Here is a 26661-nt window from a genome sequence, read left to right as displayed (position 1 = left end):
GGGGGGGGGGGGAGAGAGAGAGTGTGTGCACGCGCGCGCGCGCACACACACATGTATATATTATTTCTGCCTTTTCTGTATCTGATTATACATTTCAGCAATATATTCATTTTAATAAAGCATTAAACCAAAAGTGTTTTTACACCAGTAAGTCTATAAATTCTTAGGATGTAGAATTATGTATATAAAGTTATCAACAACGTAATATTTATTTAAGCACATAAATTGAATATTTCAAATTTTTCAAAAACTCTATGTCCTAAACACATATGTTTATTGTTTCTATCATTTTTTACAAATGTATATTCAAAGCAATGTATTTTTATTCATGAATTATTTCAGGTTCTAGGAAAAAAATACTCTTTGATTTTACTACTAAAATCGTCAATATTTCCCCCCTCCCCTGTTTTTTAAAGTTATGTGTACATGTATTAATGAAAAAAATAGTGAGTATAGCTTGTAATAATATTAAAGAATAATAAAAAAAAGAAGAAAAAAACAAAAAAGAAGAATGATGTATGTAATGAATATTTGATTGTTTAAAAAAATAAATCCGCGAAAAGTTTTAAAAAGTAACCCTGACTTCAATCTAGGGGCAAATATCTTTATATTTACTTTGTAAAGTATAACGAAGCTGTTTGACCAATGATCTACCGATGCTAGTTTTAATTAAAATATAGTATACTTTCTTAATATAAATTCTTACATACTTAAATGAGTATGTTTGACAAAATATACAATTATGGACTTTATATTCTTTCACATAATTCTTATATGACTTAAAAAAAAATCTTTTTTTCACAATTATAATGCATATAATTAAAAATAAATTGCACATAAATCATGAAAATTTTAAAATAGTTATACATGGAATTCTTGAAGTTCATTGATAACAAAATTTTACACTGTAACACAAATAATAATTGATGACAATATATTATGCAATATATTATGCCAGTGGTTCATTCAAAAATTACAAGAATTACTGAAATTGTTATGTACAATTCATATTTTTATGTAATGAAATATAACTGCATCATAATCAATGCAACATATAACTCTCATATGGACATTTATTATTTCTCATTAATCTATGCAATGGGTTCTTACATAATTATTATGCAGTTCATAACTTGTCTTTTTTCCCTGTATTGATCACTTTTTAACCAGTCCTTGAGCATTTTATTCTTTACAATCCAAATTCTTTTTCATCATCTGCTCGTATATCACCATATCTCCAAATATTACGTCGACTATGCTTCGCATCTTCTTCTGCTTTCTTATATTCCTCAATCTAGAGTGAATTAATAAGACAATAATTGTATGTATGTAATATGAGGTCCTGAGGTAGATAAATATAAAAATATATAATAACACAAAGCATTAATTTACCAATTTAGTGAGTCTTCTGTCACGTTGATTCTGAACAAGTAATAATCCATCAGAAATGAGTCCTTTCGCGATATCCTCATTAGTAGAAGAATCAACTAAAGTTACAGCAGTAACATTATTGTTTAGTTTATATTCTGTATTCAACAATAAAATTTTATCCATTACATCTTCCTTAAAGATTTCAACTGCTGCCTTTTTGTCATCATTCTATGAATATTAATAAATAAGAAATTATAACATATCTCATAAAATTTTTAAATATACATTTTTCTTATAAGAACACTTACATCATTTGGAAGTGCAACACAAGCAAGAACACGTTCATAGGCATAAGGTTTATCATTAGCAAATCTTGACGGTAAATCGGCAACTCTTGTGACATTAACTGTTTCTCTATTACCATAGTCAATATAAAATACACTGACATTTGTACCAGAAATTTTTTCTATCTTTACACGATACCACTGATCATCACCAGTAAATTTAGCAACCGCTAATTCACCTCTAGCGGGTTTGTAAGCACCCGGAAGTGGAGGATTAGATGCCAGTTCTTGACGCAATTGCAGAAGTAGATTTTCCAACATACTACGTTGATCAACACTTTGTGTGTAAAAATGAAGATCTTCAGTAACTTCAGATAGTACTACTTCTTGATAGTCAATCTTTCTTTCTACAATTTCTTTATCACTTTCGTTTTTTTCATTCTCAACTTGTACTTCTACATAATTCTTCCACATCTGTAACATACAAAGATAACAATTAATACCAACAAATTGCAATTTTATTTTATGATGATACTATTGTAAGTCCACAGTCTACATACATTTAATTTCTTTGTTTTGGCACGTTCTTCTGCAGCTTTAAGCATTCTTGTTAATTCACCAAAATCAGGGAAAGTAACTACTTCTGCGAGACCTTCTTCAACAAGAGTAACAGACATGTTGATATCATTTACTATTAACCATCCAATAAATCCACTTCCCTTAGTTTCTGTACTTTCAATTTTTATTTCTACATCCCTTTGGAAACAATGTTCCCTAGTGAAGGCTAGTGCTTTCTCACCATATTCATCTGCTTTAACAATACCACCACCTGGCAATGATCTTTGACAACGTGGAGTTCTTATACCAGCCAAAACAAATGTAATAAGTTGATCTTCTTTCGGCAAAAATAATTTTAAACGAGAACCACTTGTTACAAATTCAACTACAGCTTTAATGCCCTGTGCTCTTTTAAGAGACGTTAAAAATGCTTTTGCCTTTGACGGATCATTCGAAAGATCTACTAATCTATGTACAGGAATATCTTTTTTTGCATGTAAGCCATGTTGAGATTTTTCTGCTTTGCTTTCTGCAACTTGCAATAAGTTATAGTGAGATGAACGCTGATCATCATTTTGCCTATATTTGATAACTCTTGCTAAACCTCGTGCAACCAAAGCTTCAGCGATGTTCCTAAAGAAATATTTAAATTACATAAAGCAACTAATAAAAATAATTGAAAAATGATTAAAAAATATAATAACGTACGTTTTACCGCAAGTAACAGTGCAACATAATTTTTCTGGGAAATTATCCCTAGCAGGTTGAGTATAATCAACCACAACTTTTACATTTTTCCTGATAAATTTTTCACGTAAAAACTCGCGAGCTTCTAACATCCATGGAATATCATAAAGCGGTTTAAAATCTTTCCTAGTTGCATTATTAGGTTCTTCATTAGCTTTTTTTTCTCTGGACGGTGGTCGAATACTGCTCAAAAACACTTTCTTGTTTTCTCCATTTTGTGTCCTAATTATAAGTGCATCAGCATTGACAATTTCAACAATAGTACCAGTAAATTCTATTTGTGGTCCTGATGGTTTGTAATCTTTCCATAAACGTAAACGTGCTTCTTTTGCAGCTTTTTCTGCAAGATACAGTTTCTCTGCTCCAGCCCTGCTATTATTAATTGACCAATCCTGGCATTTAGCAAAACCTTGGCTCAACAAAATTTCAGCAATATTTCCTATTGAATATTACAAAATTAATGATTACTTATTCAAATAATTATAACAAAATTTGATTTCATTAATTTGTTCTAAACTAGTAACCTTTTGGATGAAGAATGCTGCCAATGAAATTGTTATTATTAACAGATTCAAGTACTACTTCAACGTCTCTATGTAGAAGACGGGATTCTACAAAATATCTTGCTTCATCTGCATAGGGATCACCTACTGAATTCTCACGCCTTCCATTTGGCCATCCAGGACAACGAACACCCGATATCATTAATACTATATTGTAAAAATCAGGTAATAAAAGTGCTTTCACTGTGGATCCATCAAATACAAATTCAATAATTGCTTTCACTGGCTTCTTTCCAAATTTCTCAACCAATTTGCGTGGATCATCTACAGCCCACTTTACATCTCGTATATGTTCAGAACTTGGTGATTCTGACCATTTCCCTTTTTTAGCTGCTTTAGCTGCATTTTCCAATTCAATTAATCGTGTTTGTTCAGGACTAGGATTTCTAGTATCTTTTTTTACTGTTACTAAACCCTCAGACACCAGTGTTTCAATCACATTTTCTCCATTTCTATCTATTGTTATCAAAAAGTTTAATAAACTAATTTTATATAATCATATATAACAGATGATAAATAAATAAATTTATATGAAAATATGTACCTTTTCCTAACCATACTGTACCATAAGATCTATTTGTATTAACTGATTTTTCTGTAACAAAAGCTACATCCTGACCAATGAGTTTCTTGCGTAAAAATTCTCTAGCTTCCCAAGCATATGGTTCATCTTTATTTTCGTCCATACTGAAAATAAAAGTTGGTGGTATATTTAATAATAAATAATGTAATAAACCAATTCAACAAATTCAAGATATAATAAATAATTAAATATACCTATCATTCCCTTTCCATCGTTCTAATTTTGGAGCAGTAATATTACAAAGAATAACAGTAGCTTCTGGAGGAGGACCACCTATAGGTTGGCCACGGATAACAATGGTATCCCCCGAAATAACCTTCAAATATAACATTCCACATCAAAAAAAGATGTAATCAAATCTATTTTTAATTTTCAATATAGCATTGTGTACAATAGTAGAATAGTACAATGTAATATTGTATTTTTCATAGAAGTTTAGGAAAGTAAAATCAAGTTTTACTAGAGATTTATTAGAATACAGTGATATAAAATAAAAAACATACTAAACAGATAAATGATATTTCTTTATTACGTACAATATATCCGGGACAACCTAAACATCCAAATGACAATTAATAATTTGCTATTAAAAGGAAATAGTAAATAAAATTAAATTACTGCGATACAAGGACCATATGTTGTCGGTACCAATTATTTGCACCGTGTCGATCATGACCACACACATGTCAAAATATGAGGTTATATATGACAGTAATCACATATATCGTATTTACATTCGAATAAAAAATTTCGTAATGAACTGATTGCCATAAAATTTTAATACCTTACCTGTTTTACTACACCGTTTCTATGTTTCACTTGCCCCTGGGGTGCGCTCATCGTGTCGTTCGTTTACCACGTTAAGCACCACGAAAAAATCTATAATTTCTCAGTCTATACCGTGTCGCAAAAGCTATTCGGTAAACAGAAGATTATCTACACGCTGGTTTTTGCTTCTTTCGTGAATATTCGTTAGAAATTCAAGAAAAATTTGACATGTTGAATCGAAGTGGAGAAACTCACGCTTTCCACGTATTGTGGAGGAGTCGGCACGAGCGCAATCTACACAGAAACATCGTCCAAGTACGTTTGATTTGGTGGTGATGTGGCAACACGCAACACTTCGACAATCTGCAGTGTCGCACTCTATCGGTCACCTACACCAATAGTTCAATCGGTAGAATGAAGTATCGTTAATTTTACAAAATTTATAATTAATAAACATCTCATTATTTATTTTTATATAGACAAGTATAATGTTTATTATTAATACTATTATATTGTTAAAGATATATATAAATAGTCTTTCTTACTTGATATTACTCTAATTAGCTTTTTACATTTACTGTAAACCTATCATATTAAAAAGATTGCTATGCGTACTTAATAAACGGTTTATGAATCCATTCAGTATGCGTGGTGAATGCATCTAGATCGATAATTACCATCAACGCGTTGTGACGTCAGTATTTAAAAATATACATAGGTATACCCACATCCTTACTAATTTCAACATCAATAAAGTAGGGATTTTTATTCTATGTCAGTTACGACTTCATTAAATGAAAATTTTTTAAATGAAAAGAATTTAAAGGATTATAAATTTATTTTTTACCATCGGAACATTACTCAAGATTCTTTAATTAAAATTAAAATGGGATTTAAAAAATGTACTAGAGGTACTTTTTAATACGTAAGGTTGTTTTATTACGCACAAAACTCCATAACGATTTCAATTTTTTTATTTGACTACATGACGATTTCAAAATGGAATGATGAAAGTGCGAAATGAAATCGTACAAATGCAAAAAAAAATTAAAATGGTAATGCAGACGTATGAAAGTGACATCGTAAAAAAGAATTTAAAGACAGAATCAAGTGGCAGGCTTAATTTAAAGAGCGCTTTTCGTGGAATGCACGAATCAACTCCACTGCTTTCTCATATCTATCAAATAAATACAGAGATAGTAAGTAGTACACACATTATGCAATACTCGAGTAAGCATGGCACTCCATTCTGTCACACATAGAAAGACAAAAAAAAATTGTTTAGTACTTAAGTAGAATTAATTTGTAACAGTCTTTCTACATCCTAGAAGTCTTTGGATTTAATTAAATAGCTTTAAACAATAGAAGCCTTAATCTACTTCTTCCATCCTAGATATTTCATCTTCTACCTCTTCTAATGGAGGAACTTCGGCATCCATTTTCTCATCTTCTACATTTGGTATGTCATCATCATCGAAGCCAAGACCAAGCTTAATCATCCTATATATTCTAGAAGCATGTATTTGAGGATCTTCGAGAGCAAAGCCAGAGGATAACAAAGCTGTTTCGAAAAGAAGCATGACCAAATCTTTTACAGACTTGTCATGCTTATCTGCTTCAGTTTTCTGCCTCAAGTTTTCCATAATTGGATGATCTGGGTTGATTTCTAAATGTTTCTTTGCAGCCATGTATCCCATAGTGGACGCATCTCGCAGTGCTTGCGCTTTCATAATTCTTTCCATGTTCGCGGTCCATCCGTATTGCGATGTGACAATACAACATGGAGAATCAACCAACCTATTTGATACTACAACTTTTTCTACTTTCTGATCTAAAATGTCCTTCATAACTTTGCAGAGATTCTCGAATTTGGTTTTGTCTTCTTCGCGCTTTTTCTTTTCTTCTTCATCTTCAGGAAGTTCTAAACCTTCTTTTGTTACAGAGACCAATTGTTTGCCATCAAACTCCTTCAGTTGCTGTACAACATATTCATCAATGGGTTCTGTCATATATACTACTTCAAAACCACGCTTCTTAACCCTTTCTACAAATGAACTATTTGCTACTTGTTCCTTGCTTTCACCAGTAATGTAATAAATATGTTTCTGATTTTCTTTCATTCTTCCAACATAATCCTTCAGTGAGCACATTTCATCTCCAGATGCAGATGTGTGGTATCTAAGCAATTCTGAAAGTTTCTTCCTATTCTGACTATCTTCATGAATACCTAACTTTATATTCTTGTTAAATTGTTCATAGCATTTTTTGTAGCTTTCTTTATCCTCAGATAATTCTTCAAAAAGTTCTAAACATTTTTTGACGAGATTCTTTCTAATGACTTTGAGAATTTTATTCTGTTGTAACATCTCACGAGAAATATTCAATGGAAGATCTTCACTATCCACAACTCCCTTAATGAAGTTAAGATATTCTGGAATAAGATCTTCACAATTGTCCATAATGAAGACTCTACGTACATACAACTTGATATTGTTCTTTTTCTTTTTATTCTCAAACAGATCAAAGGGTGCACGTCGTGGAATGAAAAGCAATGCACGGAATTCCAATTGTCCTTCTACTGAGAAATGTTTGACAGCTAAATGATCTTCCCAATCATTGGTTAAACTTTTGTAAAATTCACCATATTCTTCTTGAGAAATATCATCAGGATTTCTTGTCCAGATAGGTTTTGTCTTGTTCAACTCCTCATCTTCAGTATATTTTTCTTTAATAGTCTTTTTCTTCTTCTTTTCATCTTTAGGTTTCTCTTCTTTATCTTCAACTTCTTCAATCTTAAGTTTACTTGTACTTTCAGCCTCTCCTTCCTCTACTACTTCTTCTTCTTCTTCATCTTCACTTAATTCCTTGTCCCTTTCTTTCTCAATAACAAGCTTAATTGGGTATCCAATAAATTGAGAATGCTTCTTAACAATTTCTTTGATTTTAGACTCCTCCAAGTATTCAGTTTGATCTTCTTTGATGTGCAAAATAATTTTAGTACCCCTTCCAATTGGCTCTCCATTATCAGGACGGACAGTGAAAGAACCACCAGCAGAAGACTCCCATACATATTGTTCATCATCATTGTGTTTTGATATAACAACTACTTTATCTGCTACAAGGTAAGCAGAGTAGAAGCCTACACCAAACTGACCAATCATGGAAATATCAGCACCAGCCTGAAGAGCTTCCATAAATGCTTTTGTACCAGATTTAGCAATGGTACCTAAGTTGTTTACCAAATCAGCCTTTGTCATACCAATGCCACTATAAAAAGAAGAGTCTATTATTAATTTTTGTTTCTAACATAAAGGGTACTTTTGAAAATAAAAATTTTTGTACTAATTTTACATAATGTAATAATAAGAAAAATTTATATTTTGTACATAAATTCAATAGAGAATTAACATGGGTGGCTCTAATTAAATAGAATGAAGTTTTAGAGTACTTGAAAAATATTTAGAAAATTAATACTTACGAGTCGAGAATGGTCAAGGTATGATCATTTTTATCAGGAATGATCTTAATAAACAATTCCTTACATGTATCCAGTTTAGACGGATCCGTGAGTGATTCATAACGAATTTTGTCTAACGCCTGCACATACAAAATAAAAATGTAACTTCAATTTTTTCTCAACGCGATACGAAATTATTTAATAATTTCGTAGAAAATTTACGTAATGTAATGAAATATTGAAATAAATTTTACTTACATCAGATGCGTTTGAAATCAATTCACGAATAAATATTTCTTTGTTGGAATAGAAAGTGTTAATGATCAAACTCATTAATTGTGCAATTTCAGCCTGGAAAGCGAAGGTTTCGACTTCACCGGCACCAACCATGGTGACGTCTTCCGGCATCTTCGTATTGTGTATTTGATCACGCAAAATTAAATACTGATACACAAAAGATTAGCAAAATATCTTGCTTTACACTAACACCTTGAGAATATACAGCACGTACAATTACACGGAAAATGTAGTTTCGTTTGTAGCGTCTCTTACAGAGATCAGTCTCTCGCGCAGTCACTGTTCAGAGTATCGGACAGTGCCGCACAGCGGCCGCTTTTATCGAGCTTTGAAAATTCTAGAAAGCACCTGCCGGAAGCCCGCCCGATTTCTAGAACATTCTATCAAGTACGCTGTTATAACCAATACTTATTAATAATTTTTGGAGTAATATTTAAAAGAAAATAGTTTCAATATTTATAAAATTAATTTTAAATATATTCAACAAATGAAATTCAAGCTATTCACATGAAAAATGCGACAAAAGTAATATCTTCCAAATGCACTTACGTAGTAATCGGAAATGACGACATAGTTGCACATGTCTAGAAACATCGCGATACCTCGGAGCTGAGAATTGAGAGAAGCTTATGAGACAGACACCAAAAATTTGTACAATGACCTGTGTATATATGCACACGATACTACGAGTGTAATGCTGTTTAATACTATGTACGTAGTATTCTTTCATATTTATGGAATCTTGCATAAAATTTGGTACAATTTTCGTTTACAATTCTAGAAGGTATTTTTCATGAAACACATGTTAAATTATATGTATTTTTGTCGTGAACAAAAATATTCTGAATATTTAATATAAAAAGATAAAATTATGAAACTGCTATTAAATATCACATTTCTAATAATTTTATTACTGAATTAAATTCATTGATTTTATGTATATATTTAAAAATTTATATCTATACTTTTTCTACAACATAATAGTCATTTCATATTTTGTATTACGTTATAAATTCTTCATAAAATCGAAATCTTATTAATAATTTTGTTTCAGAACAAACGTGATTTAATAATATACTTGTAGAATATACAAAACGGAGGCAAATCGATATTTTTTCTACATAGTTCCACAATATATTTTCTTGAAATAATATGTTTTTACATAATTTAAGAAAATGAGCAGGAGTTTGTCAGGAATGATCAATGATACTGTGTTTGCTTAGTCATATTAAAAATGGTATTCACATAATAATTCACTTTATTTATAATACTTATTTTTGTTTTTGCTTTGTAAAACTAGTTGTAACAAAATTTTCATTGTGTAATTAGTAAAATTTCGTATCCAAACAATTTATGGAGTAAAACGAATAGTACATTATCTCTAGAGAGACAAACATAAAAATACTAGAAAATTACGAGAAATACGAGAATATTCGAGTGAATGTCCTTAACCTTGATTTTATTTTACGAAAGCAAAGCAAACGAAAATAAGGATGTATACAGTGTTTATACATTTGTAGAAACGACAGTAAAAAAATAGGTTAGGTTATTAACGTAATTGCAGTGCACATACTTTCGTGTGTAGAGTGTTGTAGAAAATAGGGAATAGAAGAAGGTTAGGTAGACTTTAACACTTTATTTCTGAACTATTATGAAACAATACTATTTTGCTGTGTTATAACACAAATAATTTCAGTATTTAAAGACACACTTCAACAAATCGATGAATCTATCATTTCACAATTTAATTGAGAATAATTGTTTTAAAATTTATACTGGGTTTGAGTCCTTTGTAGTTAAGTGAGATGTATACATAGATACTAAATATATGCATTTTCGTAGTTGCGCAATCCCTATTTTGCACATACATCTATTTTATTTTGTATACAACATTAATAAATTAAAAATTTAGTCTCATATAGGTGTACGTGTTCCTAAAATATAGTTTTCGAAAGTAGTTTCTGAGAAAATCTAAAGATTTAAATATTCTTTTATTTTTTATGATTTTTATATATTAATGTATTCCGATAAATAAAAAATGCATGTACTTAGAGATGATATATGATTTATCGTGAAATAAAAGGAAATCGATTTCTTTTTAATGAATTTAACAATACGTGTGTCCAATGTAATGGTCATATTAGCTTCAAATTTGCCATCTATCGGTAGGAATGAATACTTGTTAGCACTGCAGATACCTGCAACAGATATAACAGGATTTTGCGGTCACGTGACCGTAAAGGAAACATTTTGTGACGCCATTTGTACGTGACGTATGATACGTTCAAATTGCGCTGCACATTTTTTTCTATTTTTCTGTGTTAAATAATAAAGTTTCTTTTATAAAAAGTGTACTCCGATGAACTAATAAGTGATAAGAATGTGATAGTTAAACGTTATTTGTAGGTAAAACCCAGATGATCACGGGTGATGTGAGATAGTCGATCGTTGTCGAATTCCGATCGAAACGTGTGTGAAAGGACATTGTTTGGCCGGTAGTGTGTTCGATGCACGAAGAAAAGGACGAGATTTATTATTTACAAGGTACACATTTTCATCCATAACATAATTTTACTCACGCAATAAAAACTTTTACATAGTAATGTCGTATCACGTAGTAATAGTTTCATTTAGGTATATCGATCATGCAACGATACGATTTTCTTTTGCGTTATACTCGTTACGTAACAGTGTATGTTATATTCGCCGCCATTAAAAGATGGTTATGCTGCAGGTGGTTTCGGGTGCATCTCTTTTCTTTTTCTGTTGCTATATATTTTTCTCTTTGTTTTTCTGCTACAAGCTTGTAATTTTTCACAGGCCGTACATGCTCACTGTTAAATTGTACAGCACACAGCGATCGACCTTAATATATAGAAATCGTGATCCTTCGTGAACGCAGAGCGGCGGACAGGCATGCGCACGACACCGCATATCTGTCGAATATATTTCATTAGTTCATTTATACAAACGCAATTTATAAAACATGTTATGAACCATTTTGTGTATATTTATTTACTGAAAGCTATCTCTTTTTCATCTTTAATGGATTTACAAACAATTATGCAATTTCGAGAAATAAACTGCATCGTAATACAGTGGGTCGTCAATTAACAGAGCATTTCTTATTTTTCGCGTACTTATTATCTGAATTAAAAACATACCGTGCGTAATTGTTGGAAACAGTATGGATTGTGTTTTTAGTGCGGAATCTAAATGTGTTCTTTTTTGTTGTAGGTAAAAAGCACCAATGTTGCAAAGTGATTCTATAGTCTACTCTCAATATCTATAATATCTTTTTAACAGTTTCTATTACGTTGAAGTTCCATCGTCCCACTATATTAATACTCTTTCGCTAGGAAGCATCAACTTATAAATATTAATAAAAGGAGGAAAGGGTCATATATATCTCTCTCTCTCTTTCTCGCATTCTCTCTTTCGCTTCTTCTCTCTCTCTCTCTCTCTCTCTCTCTCTTTCTTTCTCTCTCTGTCTCTCTGTTTTCAGTAATAACTATTACTTGAAAATATCGTTAAAATATTACAACCTTTCAATATTATCTACGGTTTTACGGAACAAGTCACGGAGATTCGAGATCGATATGGATCATCGGAAAGGTTGGGCATTCAAAACGCGAAAGGAAAAAGAAATGGCGCGCATGTGCGCGCGCATGACTGCAGCCGCGCGCGCGTAATTCTTACTTACATGTACGTAAAATTATTTCTCATTATACTGATGCGTATTTAGACTTTTATTCCGTTACGAACGTTATTTAGAATATTATTTCAATGAGCAAGTAACTAGGAGAGCTTCTGTTTTATTTACTCCTTTCTTTCTTTCCTTCTCACCGTCACTCTTTCTCTCTTTTTCTTTCTTACTTCATTTTAGATCCTTTTTTTTTATCTAAACGACACGAGCGCGAGGATACGCTTACGTCCCGTTAATATATCCTTTTCTCGACAGTCAGTACGAGCAATTCTCCAATTCTAACGCATGTAATACGATTGTGTGTCGTAACTTATTAATACACTCATACTCACGTACACTCCCTTTTTGTCCCCTATTGAATCTGCATTTTCTCCCTCAGACTCACTCTCACATTTGTCTTCTTTCATTTACAACGCTTTCTCACTCTTCCCTCTCTCTTCGATTTTTTTATCACCTGATTTATTTACAATATATCGTTTCGCCTCGAATCGCGCTCGTTGGATGTCAGTTTCACGTTCGTTAACTATGTACGAATGATGAGAACAAACTTGTGACTATCGATGAAAATATGAAAAGGTTGCTGCAGTGGACGAAAGTGAAGCACGGTGCACGACGAAACGCTGCGAACGGAATTAATCCTCCACTGGTAGAGCGAAATATCCGCTGCTTGATCCAAGGATAACATTCGTTCGATTTCCATCGTAGAGAAATGAATACGAAATAGGTTTAACAGTTGCTAGGTTCAACTTTCATTTTACGACGTATTAAACGGTGAAAATTTATTTACTCGAAACTCGAATACGCTATAGCTAGAGCTAATTAATAGTATTCGAATAGTTACAGCCATTTCGATTCAATTCTACCAGTTGAGAATTCATTCGCCTATTCGAGTGTAAATTGTTTCGCAGGAAGAGTCTTTTGAACTTTTGCAAAAATAATCGAACGTAAGCTGGCTATCTCTCCGTTGGATATTGTCTCTCGATGATTTACTTTGAAACCCGTGTTCAAGCTTTTATTCGTTACCGATAGGAATTTGCCAAGTGCAGAAGAGAAGGAATAGATTTTAAGGTATCGACCTGTTACGAAGAAACCTAGCTTTCTCGAGGCTGCCAAGATGCTCGCTGAAAATATTGGGAGTAAGGTCAGTTGAGAGGCATAGTAATTCGATTTATGCGATTCGCGTAACACGACGGGCGTGGTTTAATGTTTGTTCAGCATGTTGCGTAACAAAGTGGTTCAAGCGTAAGGCTATTAGTACGGGATTGAAACCAAAGAGCGAAAATAGAAAGAAGAGCAAATGCGGCGGAATACGAGCAAGAAAAAGAAATAGGTTTGGAAAGTATCAAAGATTTTTAACGTTGCTTTCGTTGAGTTTCGCCTTTCGTGTATTCTTTGGTCTCTTGTTAGGTTATATAAATTGTTCTCGGTTTACTCTTCTACAACGGGCATTTTTCTCTCCGGCATTCGGCGAGCGTCATTGATAGATTAGAATTTCGCTTGTCACATCGAATTTCGTTCTACCGCGATAATCTAATTGCGATTTCGAGGGTAACTCGTTCCTATGCGCGCTCCCTGTTAGCTATTCGTCGAAAGGGTGAGAATGGTTCCGTTTTCAACGAACAATCGCCTATCTATGGGACGATCAAATGGTAATTGAGCTGATATTTATATACGTTGTCGTCGACCATGCATTTTATTCGGATATTACAAAAAACGGTTTTTTAATGGCACACGACTAACCATAAATTAACTGCGTACCGTAATCTGTCCGCTTTTCTCGTTATTTTCTTCTCTATGTATAGTTTCTCGACGTTTCGCTACTCTCAAAAGGAAGATCACGTTCGCCAATCGATGCTACTTCGTTTCTCATGCGAACAAAAGTTATTTTTTTACGTGGTCGTGGTGCAAAACGAGATTCTCGACTGTTTCTCGAAACGAAACGCAGGAAAAGGATCGATCAATCGAGCAGATATCGAGGCACCCGCGCAATCGTATTTTTTTTATCTTTTTTCGTTTTTTTTTTTTTCTTTTTCTTTTTCGTTTTCTTTAAGGATCTACAAAAACTCGGTCTCTCTTGGCCGGTTCGATTTTTTTCATCCGCTCTCGACTACGCGTATTTTGCATTTGCTTCTTCGACTTTGTCTAATTTCTTCTCGTTAATTCTCGAGGAACAGGAACTTCCGCAATAAAATACAAACCACGGAGATACACTCGCGCACACGCATTCTTACACGGACGATTCACGCTTACTCGGCTAAATCAACCACACACGCTCTCACGGATTCTATTAACGCTATTGTGTGTTATGTATGTATATTCGCACTGTTATATACGCCCCTTTCGTGCAAAATGCAACGTCGTTCATTCTCGCGCGTCGTTTCTCTTCTCTCCTCTTCTCTCCTCTCGTCGCGTTCTCTATCTCTCGTAGAATCGGCGCGTTACAGCCACGTAAAAGTGTTATCATTTTGTTATATTTTTTCCCTTTTTTTTTTTTTTAAGGTAGTATAGGTAAACGTATGGGTGTACCTATATCTACCAAGTGCTGGTATATGTATATATTTATATATATATATTTATAATTAATTATATATATGTATAATCGCTTCGAGATGGTAATCGCCCAACCTACGGGGTATGTTCGTGTGTATACGTGTACGTCGCGTCGCGTCACGCTGTGTGTATGCCTATGTATATGTATCACTTCGTGTATGCGTGTATGTATGTCTGTATGCATGCGTGTGTTTTCTTCCGTACCGTGTACGTACGTGTGGATGTGTCGGTTACGTGTATCTACATTGTTCTTCTTATCGTTAACGACCGTAGAATACGTTTCTACAACATAATGCAGTTAGTGTGTGTTATTAAATACATTTTAGAATTTGGTACTCTTGTCAAGACAGTTCGCCACGCGATATCTCGTCGTACTTTCGTTCTTCTTCCTTCGGTCGTCCATTTGCACGATAACCATTCCCGATCTTCGGTCCTCCAATTCCGCAGCTTCGCGTTCATCCCGATCGAAGACGTTCCGCACGGCTCCCATCAAACATAGGAACAACTCGTTTATTTTATTCGTTTTTCTCTTTCGTTTTCTTTTTTTCATCACTTTTCGTCTCTCCTTTTCGCTGTATGCAACGCGGGTAGAGGTCCGATTAGGAAGGGCTTTCGAAGTTTTCAAGCGGTTTACGAACGATAGCGTGCCAAGTTCCGGAAGATTCTGGCAACTACGCGAAACGAAATTGCAAACTTGCGTAATACGAAGCGGGACATGCTTTCTCGTTGATCAGACCCGAGAACAGAAATACATCGTTCTCGGCGTGTACGCTCGCGTATATTTAAGCCCGACGCCAGCTAATACCGTTCGAGGTTTCTAAGTGCGAATCGTTTCCTCTTACCGGATAGTTCTAGAAGTCTGCCTCTAACCCGAAATAAAGCAGTCGATATCGAGTTTACCCGATACTATTCGCACTTTCCATTTACATTTCTCGCCCATCTTTCGTTTCCATTCTCTTCGTCGCGTTAATATCTTTGTTCGTTTGACAAACGTTTATCAGCTCGGCGCACGGTTGTGAGCGACACGCCATACGTGACGCTGGATCATAAACGGTTAATTTGCCTAAGAATTCCAGCTATTCGGGAGGATAAACTCGGCCGTTCTTGCGACGCTGTTAAAACGGACCCATTAAGGTCGTAAAAATGATTTACACCAGCGGGAACCTCGAACGATATAAAGTGCAAGAGAAAAAAGGGGGAAAAAAGGAAAGAAAAGCGAGGTCGTGAAAGTCTTAAGAATCTCGTTCGCTAATAAACGCGCAAGGGTGGTATATGAAAGCAACGGGATGCTAAATGAAAGTATAAATATTCAATAGCTTATCGGAGTCTAATGTAAACGGTGTTATTAATATTCATCGATTAAAATTCACATTTGTTTGTTCGTTAGTTTGCGGGATCCGTTCTAACACGCCACGGGGCAATGGTTAAAACGGACCATTGTCGTAACATCGTGATTCGCTTAAAACCGAGGCTTGAGCAACGAGCTACTCTGAACGTCTTCCGATTCAGTTCGCTCCAGTTTCATCTCTACTTCGAAACTTTCCCAAATCAAAGGGTTGGCTGCTAAATCAATTCATACGTACGCGTGAATGTGTAGTCAGACACGCCCAAGTGGTATATATTCGTAACCCGGCGGTGTTAATTTTATTTTGAGCAGGATGATAATACAAATTGTTCTTTTCTTTCGGCTACGAAACCTAAGGGAACGGATACAGGTTACAAAACACGTTGAACACGTTTTTTATCCGTTCGAAGATACATCGCTATATCGAGTTGATCGAAATGTTCGTCGTGTTTCGCGAGATCGTTGAGCTTGCGCGCGCGTTTCGTCCCGTGCGTCGCGACGCGAACAGCGAAAGCGGCGTGCAGCGAACCGCGGATCGTTCGTCGTTAAATCGAACTGGGTGCAACGAAAATACAACGGGAGAAACGTTGCTCCGAGTATTCTCCTGCTATCGATCGATCGTCGAACCGAAAAAAAGGTCTCGTGGGTGTTTCACACCCCATCAGACAGATTTTTCCAATTCCTTGTCGCTTAGTGCTTTTTTTTTTTTGTCTTTTTTCTTTTTTTTTTCTCATTTTTTCTCTAATTCCACCGTTTCGTCAACCGGTTTTTCCTTGTCGCGCATCGCCACGATTGACTAAAACGTATATTGCAATATGAAGTTGGCAGTTTTCGTTACAACGCGATTTGAACTCACATGGTCTTGTCGTGTGCACGCCTCGTGGCTTGTTTTCTTGTTCGTTTACGACGTCGGTGCATCGACGAGGACGACCACGAGCACGGCGTCGGATCGCGTCCGCGTCTAACCGATCTCTTCTTGGTCGATCTTTCTCACGGAAATATTTCGCCTTCTCGATAGGAACATTTTCTTCTCCGCGCGTGCATTCTGTCTCATCGAAGATCGTCTTCGAACGACGAGAAACGGGCCGTGTCACGTTTCTTCATGCCTCCACGCAATATTCCTGTTACGAAAACAAACGTTGGTTCGAAATGAAAATCGAGCAGCCTCTCTTTCAGCAATCGCGCGTTTCTTCGACTTTACGACAGGATTTCAAGCGTGCTCGAACGATCGTGCAAGATCGAGGTATCGATTCGAAATCGGGATCGTTTCGATCTTGCGCGTCCGTTGGTGCGTCGCGACGAATTTCTCGCGAGTAACGCGGGAAAGAACCGGGAAAATCGCGAACGGATCCGAGTATCGTGTATGGTCGTCTTCGTTTTCTTCGTGCACGTTTCTCGATCGATTCGTCGATTTTGGAAAATACTCTCGCTCGCCGCGCATCAAACATTCGCTACGTTTCCTTCGGATACTTCGATATTCTCTCTTTCTCTCTCTTTCTCTCTCTCTCTCTTTCTCTCATTTTCTCTCTTTCTCTTTGTCTTGCCCCTTTCACACCGATTTGTCAACATTTTTCCCAGCTAATCGTCATTCACTACCGAACGAACGAACGAACGAATGTACGTACTCGCTTCGGTCCCCCGACGTGCCTCCAGTCTACTTTTTTTTCTTTTTCCCCTATACTTTAAAAGTGATTTACCTAAATATGTGCGAACAGTCACATTCTCATGTGCACTACATTTGCGTATATATATTTATATATATATATAATATGTATATATATATGTATATATATAATATGTATATATTACTTCGCAGTAGGTACTCTCTGTTTTTTTTTCTTTTTTTTTTCTTTAACGAATACAATCGCTCTGTATAAAACTCGTATTTACAAGATGATCGATTTGTATAGTATTAATAGGTTTCCTCTCTTTCTCCCTTTTCTCCTTATTTTTTCTGTTTTTTCTTTTTTACGTTTTGGTTTTACCCCCCGACCCCCTTGTTTCGTCTTGTTTGATCGCCGAGATAGCTGCGCGCGTCGATGGTGCTCACCGGTAATTAAACGATATCGTTTTGTCTTTGGTAATATAATTACGCGGTAATAATTATCTATATATATATATATATACGTAGGTGACCGTCGATAACGCGAGTCTTGTAATAATAATAATAATAATAATAGTAATCATAGCAATAATAACCATAGGAATAATAATAATTGACCGTGGTCGGTTCGGAGGAACTGGCGCGCGTTTTTCAAGGCACGTATCAACACGTGCGTCAGCTTGTTCGTGATACAAGCGTGCTCGTCGATGACGTTATACCGCGAATCATGCTATCATTGATTTTCTTTCCATTTTCTAATTTACTTCTCTTTTTCTTTTTCTCTCTCAATATTTCTTCACCGATCTACGCGTCGCGCTGTCGAAGAAGAGAAACGCCAAGTTCGCCTCGAAGTGTCGTCGTTTCGATTACTTGGTCGCGAATCGATGTGTCGCTTGCCAATCGTTGTTCTAATCGCGTTTTCGGCGTACTCGATTTTCTCGAGAATGCTCGAGAACCAGACAGCGAGAGAAACGTTGCTCGAATGAGCAATCGTAAATATCCGTGTACGCGTGCGAGTGTATGCGCGGGTATGTAGACACATACGTAGCAGATACGAGTTACATCCTACACGCGATTTCTCTATTTTTACCACTTGGAACTATCGCGTTTCCGTTCTTGCGGCCGCGCGCGCGCGTTCGCTTTCCGTCGAAACGTATCGAATAAGCTTACGTATATATACGCGTGATCATTTCGCATAGAAATGGACAGGAAATGTTCGTTCAGCGAAGACCATTCCCACGATTCTCCTCTGTATATTACAGTTTCGTTTTCGGCGTATACCGTGCGCTATCGGATTATCGTCTAATTTGCATCGTTCGTCGCGAGAGAAACGAAAGAAAAGCGGAGAAAACGAGAAAATAGGAAAGAAAAGAAAAGGAATAAAAACGAAGTGTTATATATCGAGAAGGTCCTTTCTTCGTCCTGGCGGTATAATTCGCTTACAGCTCAGCCTAACTACCTATCATAGTTTGCCAGCTACGGAAGAGCTCCTTACCCTCGTCACTTTCGGGGGGACGTGCCAGTTCCTCGTGCACACGCGCACACACGGCTCATAGATTTAACGTAAACAATAGGCACACGTATATAACGTACATACGTACAAACACGTGGGTATGCATGAATGCATACGCGATATACGTATGAATAAATGCATATAGACACTATAGAATATATCACAACGATAAAACGCTAGTTCCTTTCCCTTTCTTTCTCGCTATAATAGAGACTCCAAGTAGATAACAGATGTACAATTATATATAAATTGCATAATAATGCTTCCGGTGGGGCGGACGTGGAAGTATCGTCGATATACTTACAATTATATCATAATACGTGCAGAACGAAGAGACGAACGAGGGTTAAGAATGTTAATTTACGTCCCGTCCCACCTCGCCGTCGGGATCGATTGCCCCTTTTGCTTCGTCCCCCGGTGCGTGTTTCTCTCCCTCGTTCCTCGCGAATCGACCCAGATCGAAAAGAGTCGCGGTGCATGACCGATCTCGACCGATTTCACCGAATTCACGATCGATCAAATAATAATAAGCGAACGCGTGCTGTAACGCGTCGATAACGACGCAACGACGACGGGGTTAATTAAGGGGCATTCGTTATCTTGTCGTTCCGCGGGTTCTCGGGGGGGGTGCAACGGGACGGTCAAACACGAACTTCCCTCGGCCACTTCTTCCGTATATTCGAGGGGGATGGCGACCAAGGAGGTCCTCGAGCAAGATTACCTACTTTTATAAAGAATTCTCGCAGAGTACCAAGGCAAGAAGCTCCTTATTAAATGCACAATGAGCAAGAGCGTCTGGCAAACGGACTGTTTGGCGATTGTAGAGAAGAGCGGCGGAGAGCGCTCGGAAAAAGAAGGAAAGAGGGACCGAGAGACAGCGGCAGAGAGAAAGAGAGAGAGAGAGAGAGAGAGAGACAGACAAACAGACAGACAGACAGAGAGAGAGAGAGAGAGAGAGAGAAGGACAGAGGGTGGTGGAGGGTGGGTTGGGCGTGTCAGCTGGTCGATATCCTGAATGGCAAGCTTCCACGACCCAGTCTGCAGCCAGCAACCGCGTTGGAAGAGACAGAAGAGACACAGAGAAAGAGGGATGAGGGGGTGGAATGAAAAGACAGACAGAGGGAGAGGGTGCGAGAGAGCGACAGAGACAGGAACGGAGAAGGAGTCGGGGAAGAAAGAGAGAACGAGAGACGCGTGTACGTTCGTATGCGTGTATGCACGAGGGGGAATCAAGAAGATGTCTCGTTCGTGTGCGTGACGACGGTATTCACGGCGCGGTGTGGCCCGCGTACGTGAACGCCTGGTCGCGCACACGCACACGCGCGTACAGAAACGGTGGATGGAAAAACGCGAGCAGGCAGCATGGAGTATCCAAAAGACGGAAGTAGAACGGCATACAATTGGCGTTAATTAACTCGGCAAAAACGTACCGACGGAACAGCTACCGGGGAAGACGAAGGGCCTCTCCACGGAAGGACCGCACCGCGGTGTACGTGTGTTCGACGGTAAAACTAATCCACGCGCGAGGATAAATGCGATCGCGGCTCGTTTTCTCGCGTACGCTTTATGCAACGCCGCCGCGCGAACCATCGCGACACCCGGCTTACCCTTACAATTTCGCTTGTTCTTTTGCTCGATAGGACGTAGGTCGGATTCGAATGGGAAACAAGGGCGCTTGCGGTTACGTTTAACCGCTGGGTATACGTAACTCGCCCGCCAAGTGATATACGACCGCGAAGAACCGTTAGAAGAAAGACGATTCAAGGGGTCGCGAATTTTTCCCGGATTTTCCCTTTTCTTTTTCCTCGAGATTCTCTTCCCGCTCTCTCGTTTCTCTTCCCTCCTGTCCTCTCCTCCGCTTTCTTCAGCGAGGACGTTTTTCGAATAGTTTCGCGAAAGCGTTTCTCTCTCTACGCTTGCGTGTCATTAAACAGAAGAAAGCTGGTTTGATTTCGTTTGATCGCGGTGCGCTTTTCTTCGTTCCTTTCCCCCCCCCCCCTTTTTTTCCCCCGTTTTCTTTTTCCTCTGCTTTCTGCGACGCTAAAACAACGGGAGGGTAAAAGCTCGCGCCTCCGATTTCGACTACTCCTTGGCTCGCCTTTCTCCGCCTCGTGTTTGCAACTCGCTAGAATTGGAATAACTCTTACGTCCGACCTAATCATACGTCCCGGGAGTAGATCTCTACGTAAACATTTTCGCGACTACGCAGTAGTACGAGCTAAAAGGTTACTTCCCGTTGAGCCACGTACACGAACACGTACAGGGTCGCGCGCCGCGACGATTCCACGGAAGTTACACGATTCCGAGGGAGGATCGCGGTCATAGAAGTGACGGAAATATAAAAGTCGCTTCGTCCGACGAGTTCTATAAATGGTAAAAAAGTGGTATAAAATGAAACGGACACACATAACGTTCGTGGCAATAAAAAAGACATTCGAGAAAACAGCTCTACCTCGAAATGATGCGACTCGCGTCGAAATTGTTGCTCGCTCCGCTCGTCGATCGCGCGACGTCCACGCGGCCGCGTCTGCTCGATCGCGATCGATCCTCCTCTTCGCGCTCGATGCCAGCGGAGGAGGATCGATCGCAGTGTCCATCGCGAGGACGCCTCCAGGATCGATCGCCTCGTGTATTGTCGACGCGCGGATAATCGTGTACGTGTGTCTGCACGTAATTACCTAATATGCGTGCGCGTACGTACGCGACGTATGTCTCTTTGCATACGCGGATACTTAGAACGTACTTACTTAACGGATTAAGTCGCACCAGTCTCCGGTAGTGAACCGTTTTTGTCTTCGTTCGAAATAAAAACCTTTCCTCCTCGATTCTCTGTTCTTTCGTGCGCTGGCGCTCGTAGAATACACACACACACACACACACACACACACATACGCGCGCGCGCACACATGCACTTACGCAGCCACGCATAGACACACGCATACACGCACGCTCATCCGCGCACTCGTATATACACTCACGTTCAGGCACATGCAAACGCACGCATACATGTACACGTTCGTGTATGCACGCATGCGGGAGACCCACGCACTCGAAGGCACACGCTCGTACACGTGGGACAGGCACGCAGATTCACGCGATTTTTCGTCGATCTGCTCGATCACATTTACACTCGAGCGCCATTCGAGCGCCATTCGAGCGACGATCGTTGAATTCTCGATCGAATCGTTCTTAGAAGTTCTCGTTTTCCGTTGGCCTCGTCTCGATTAGTCGGTCTCGAACTTGACGAGCTTTCTCCTTTGTGTTCTCCCTTACGTTTAGTTAATTATATACTATGTATATATATATATTTTTTAATATATATATATTTATTTATATGTATGTATATATGTATGTATATAATGGTGGCTAAATTGACAAGTGTTTATATCGAAGGTATTCTCTTCTTCCCTTTTAAAGATCTAGGTACCTAGACTGGCAATGTTTAAGGTATGCACGCTCGTGGATTCGCAGTTAGTTCGAATTTCTTTCCATCCGTTTGTTCTCATCCGTTTTTCGTTCTTTCTCTCTTTTCCTTTTCTCCATTCCTGCCAGCGTTCTCTCGCTTTTCTCCACTTTCCATCTCTCGCGCGTATCGTGGATAAATATACGCTCGCGTCGTCGTCGCGATCAAACCCGGGGACGAGATTGAGCGATGGAAATCGGCGTGCAACGATTTGGAATGTCGCGAAGTAGTAGTCACAGCGCATTTTAGTCGTCCGTCGTGTCTGACCAGCGACTGTCTCTACTGCCGCTACTCGACGAGGCACAGAGGCCTGGCTTCTTCCTTCGTATACCCCTTCGACGACGTCTTTGGTCTGACACTTTCCATCTGGTATCGAAACAGCGTTCACGGTTAGGTCAGCCATTAGCGGTCGCCAACCGAGAGACCTTCATCTTCGATCGTTCTCGCTACGATCTTTCTTGCTCTTCTTCGTGTGCCTATATATCGGTTCAGCTTGTACAGTTTATCTCTATCTCCCTTCGTATCGAAGTAATCACAGCGTTATTTTAGTCCGTCGCACTCCGGTGGGACATTGATTCTCAGTTTCGTGGATCAATCTCTTAGTCCCTTCTGCGAACAGGTCTCACCCCGTGGCCCACCCCTTGTTTCCAATACTTTCGTATCTGTCTTTAACCGCACGTTTCGTTCGCCGTACACGCGCGATCGTCGGATTCTCTTCGTTTATTTCGCCTCCTCGAGAAGCACCAGATCGTCCGCCACGACGTCGCTGATGTGCAGATAGATGATCCAATACATCAGGTTGAAACAGACGAAGCATACCGGAAACACGATGCGGGAATATTTATCGATATCCGATGGCGTCATACCTGGCAAGAAAAAGCAATCATTGCGTTACCTTGATTCGACTAGTCGGGATATAGTTTGTTCAACGAAAGCGTAGATGTATCTTTCTACCGGTAGATCTTACTTCTCGCCGGGGGGGACAATTTTACCATTGAACATTGATGGGAAAAGGCTTGAATTTCAATGACTCTCGAGCTATTTATTCTTCTGAATATCGCGATTCTTCTCGCGAAACGTGCACGGTTAATTTAACTTGTAAACTCCAAGTGGAATATTAGGTCTTACCGTAAAGCTTGCTGATATCCTTGCCAGGATGAATGAGATGTTGCGGCGCGGGCGCTGCCTCCTCGTCGGCTCGTCCATTTATAGTGTTTTCGAGCGTTCCTCCTTTGCTGTGTGCTTTCGGGTCGTGCACCTTGAACCGCACCTCCTGGACAACACGGGACCACTTACAAGAGACACGGCAGTTCGGCGTGGGGTGTCCTTTTTCGAGGAGAACCCCTTACTTTGGTAGATTGGCATGCGACATCGAGGATGGACAAACGCGTGTTCTACTAGTATCTCGTACGATTTTCCTCTCGCGATTTCGCGTTTACAGATCGAACTTCCCAGACGCATCGACTCGTCTTATCTCTGTATCGACTCTTTCGCGATTTTCGCGTTTGTTTACGTTCGATCGACGCTACGAAATGTAATTGAACTGAGCCGGAGCTACTACGAGGTGGCTTCCGCGTTAATGGGGGCTTCGTGTTCGCGTTTAATCACGTTTGAAAGCAGGAAACGGAGAGGAAGATACCGACAACGTCGTTTTGCTTTTATCTACGTGTCATTTTCATTAACGCTTCTCCCTCTTAGTCCCTTTGCCGCGCTATTTGTCTCTTTTTCCACCCGCAATCGTAAACCGGCCGATGAAATGAGCCGTGTGACACGAAGCGTTCTTGTTTATACCGCGGCGGGCCGTGTACAACGTGTCAAAGAACGAGTAATTAATCCAGTTCAGAATTAATTAAAACGCCTTATCCTGGTGACATTTTACGCGCGCACTGCAATGCCATCCATCCGTCGGCACCGCCTCCTTTCCAGCCTTCTTTCTGTCTCCCGTCTGTCCCGGCCCTCCCCCCCGAGCTCCCTTTAATATTTTTCGTTCTCGTTTCACAATCCCGGAGATTAAAAGAAAATTTATAGTGCATCGCATGTCCGGGCACGAACCGCGCCGACCGGCGCAACACGACCGAATGGGAATTCATTTCACAGAACCTTTTAGCTTTTGACCTTTCGCGGCTCACTCGGTTTTCGAGCGAGAAAAAAAACATTTCGTTTTTCTCTCCCTCTGTTTTTCTGCTAGACCACGGCGAAGATCGAATCGCGAATCATGCGTTATCGCCAACAACTTCGCGTTCGATCCGTGGTCGGGGGGGCCTGCTAGGTATCGTTCAGCTATGACGCTAGGCTGCATGAAACTCGCGGAAAAGTAGCAAAAAATAACGATGGTCTCGTGGATAAAATGCAATGTTGGACTAGCGAAAATAACGTGCTAGCTCTAACGTGATCACTACTGATGATGACGCTACTCTACTACGGCTAGAGACAGTCTTTCTCGTTCGAGCTACGTGACTAAAGGCGTAAACGCGTGGCAATGTCGACGGCAACTGAAACATTCTAATCGGAAAGAAAGACGAAAGGGGCGCGACAGGTTGGCCGATGTTACACTCACAGTTTGCTTAGGCGCGTGATCACCGTGATCACCTGGTACTCCGGGCGGTCCTGGATTCTCCCTCGCCGTCTTCATACTCTCTGCGATTTTTTGGAACCGGTTCTTCCTCATTTGAATCCTCTTTGCCATGTAGCCCACCGTCGCGTATTCTGCGAAGACAGAGAAACCCACGCAAATAATGAGTCGGAACAAACGAAACAACGATCGGCAAAGTTGTACGGCAACCTCGTTGTCTCGCTCGCTGAAAAAGCCGAAAGGAAAGCGACGCGCTCGGGAAGTTCGCGAATTTTCTTCCCTTTTGTCGTCTCCTCTGTCTTGGGAGGGACCATAGCGCGGATAGAATAGAATAGAATAGAATAGAATAGAATAGAATAGAATAGAATAGAATAGAAAGAGGATGGCGGATTGAACGATAGTACTCACCGAGCAACGAGGCAAACACCATGACGAAACACGTGCCCAGGTAAACATCGATGGACTTGACGTAGGAGATTTTCGGTAACGCCGCGTTCGTCGACGACATTAGGGTGGTCATGGTGAGCACAGTGGTTACTCCGAGGGCCACCCGAGCGGGGGTCGCGTTACGGTTCAGCCAAAAGCTCACCCACGAGATAATGACGATCAAGCCCGAGGGAATGTAGATTTGAATCAGGTAGTAGCCCATCGACCGTACGAACTGGATCTCGCAGGCCAGCCGCGAATAATTTCCTACGATTAAAAGATCGACAGTTAGGACAGGGGGACGGAGAGGCGCCATGAAATGTCTCTTTCCGTTCTTTACTCTTCGTTCCTTTTTTTTCCATGTCTCCCTTTCCACTCTGCCCCTTCCATTTTATACTTCCCTTCTTTACATCTATATCTCTCTCTTTCTCCAGCGGCCCCTTATCAATTTTCCTTCTCCTTTGCCTTCTCTACGCTTCTCATCGACTAGCGAAGGCCAGGAAAAGCGTTCTTCCCTCTTGTCATTTCTTTCTCTCTTTCTCTCTCTCTCTCTCTTTCTCTCTTTTTCCCTCTCGACGTTTCCCTTGTCTGCATCGGACGGGTACGCGTTGCACGATGGCTGGCAAGATGTTAAGCAAAGTTTCGTGGCGTTGATGGATCTCGTGCGTGAGTCGTCTACTGGAGAACGTGTAGACTCGAGGAGAAGAGGTCTACGCGAGGTCGATAGCGTGGCAGGAGAGACGGGACGAGGAATCGGCGTGGATAGAAAATCGAGTTGCTGCTTGCTTCTTTTCGCGGAACGAGCTTCCGGTGGTTTATAGCTCTCTCTTTCTCACTCTGGTCCCCTTTGCTCCG

At 39.2% G+C, this 26661-nt stretch overlaps 3 protein-coding genes across 5 annotated transcripts in view; all 3 read right to left on the bottom strand.

The window, feature by feature from the left end:
* Positions 1–1055: 1055 nt before the first annotated feature.
* Positions 1056–5962, bottom strand: Tudor-SN (staphylococcal nuclease domain-containing protein 1). Of its 2 annotated transcripts, none has more exons than XM_017899523.1 (10): positions 5490–5962; positions 4896–5263; positions 4301–4422; positions 4068–4210; positions 3485–3979; positions 2922–3399; positions 2216–2846; positions 1680–2129; positions 1393–1599; positions 1056–1294 (listed from the first exon to the last, which is right to left on the bottom strand). In XM_017899523.1, the coding sequence occupies exons 2-10, from the start codon at positions 4944–4946 to the stop codon at positions 1190–1192; spliced, it is 2682 nt and encodes an 893-aa protein (XP_017755012.1). In that variant the 5' UTR covers positions 4947–5263; positions 5490–5962; the 3' UTR covers positions 1056–1189. The 2 variants fall into 2 exon arrangements, with proteins under 2 accessions (XP_017755012.1, XP_017755011.1); XM_017899522.1 differs by lacking the exon at positions 5490–5962 and adding an exon at positions 5420–5452.
* A 94-nt stretch (positions 5963–6056) lies between these two features.
* Positions 6057–8910, bottom strand: Hsp90 (heat shock protein 90). The gene is made up of 3 exons (XM_017899524.1): positions 8590–8910; positions 8353–8471; positions 6057–8141 (listed from the first exon to the last, which is right to left on the bottom strand). Exons 1-3 carry the CDS (start codon positions 8737–8739, stop codon positions 6245–6247), a joined length of 2166 nt encoding a protein of 721 aa, XP_017755013.1. The 5' UTR covers positions 8740–8910; the 3' UTR covers positions 6057–6244.
* A 13802-nt stretch (positions 8911–22712) lies between these two features.
* Positions 22713–26661, bottom strand: part of Rdl (Resistant to dieldrin) — a 34757-nt gene continuing 30808 nt past the window's right edge. For both annotated transcript variants that reach the window (XM_017899520.1, XM_017899521.1), the window contains 4 exons: positions 25789–26073; positions 25366–25514; positions 23937–24081; positions 22713–23674 (listed from right to left, as the gene is read on the bottom strand). In XM_017899520.1, coding sequence (XP_017755009.1) covers positions 23529–23674; positions 23937–24081; positions 25366–25514; positions 25789–26073 — 725 coding nt within the window. In that variant the 3' untranslated portion in view covers positions 22713–23528. The remainder of the gene's footprint in view (positions 23675–23936; positions 24082–25365; positions 25515–25788; positions 26074–26661) is intronic.

This window comes from Eufriesea mexicana, unplaced genomic scaffold (genome assembly GCF_001483705.2).
Source record: "Eufriesea mexicana isolate 0111107269 unplaced genomic scaffold, ASM148370v2 scaffold944, whole genome shotgun sequence".
NCBI classification, from domain to species: domain Eukaryota; kingdom Metazoa; phylum Arthropoda; class Insecta; order Hymenoptera; family Apidae; genus Eufriesea; species Eufriesea mexicana.
Note: the sequence above shows the minus strand (reverse complement) of the source record. Positions and strands in the feature narration are given on the sequence as shown.

Excerpts from the sequence above, each read along its gene's own strand:
- Tudor-SN (XM_017899523.1), bottom strand. The coding sequence starts at position 4,946 with ATGAGCGCACCCCAGGGGCAAGTGAAACATAGAAACGGTGTAGTAAAA. Across the intron at positions 4,423-4,895 it reads GAAACGGTGTAGTAAAACAG|GTTATTTCGGGGGATACCAT; the intron begins GTAAGGTATTAA and ends TTATATTTGAAG. Across the intron at positions 4,211-4,300 it reads CGATGGAAAGGGAATGATAG|TATGGACGAAAATAAAGATG; the intron begins GTATATTTAATT and ends TTTTATTTTCAG.
- Hsp90 (XM_017899524.1), bottom strand. The coding sequence starts at position 8,739 with ATGCCGGAAGACGTCACCATGGTTGGTGCCGGTGAAGTCGAAACCTTC. Across the intron at positions 8,472-8,589 it reads TGATTTCAAACGCATCTGAT|GCGTTAGACAAAATTCGTTA; the intron begins GTAAGTAAAATT and ends TTGTATGTGCAG. Across the intron at positions 8,142-8,352 it reads ACCTTGACCATTCTCGACTC|TGGCATTGGTATGACAAAGG; the intron begins GTAAGTATTAAT and ends TTCTTTTTATAG.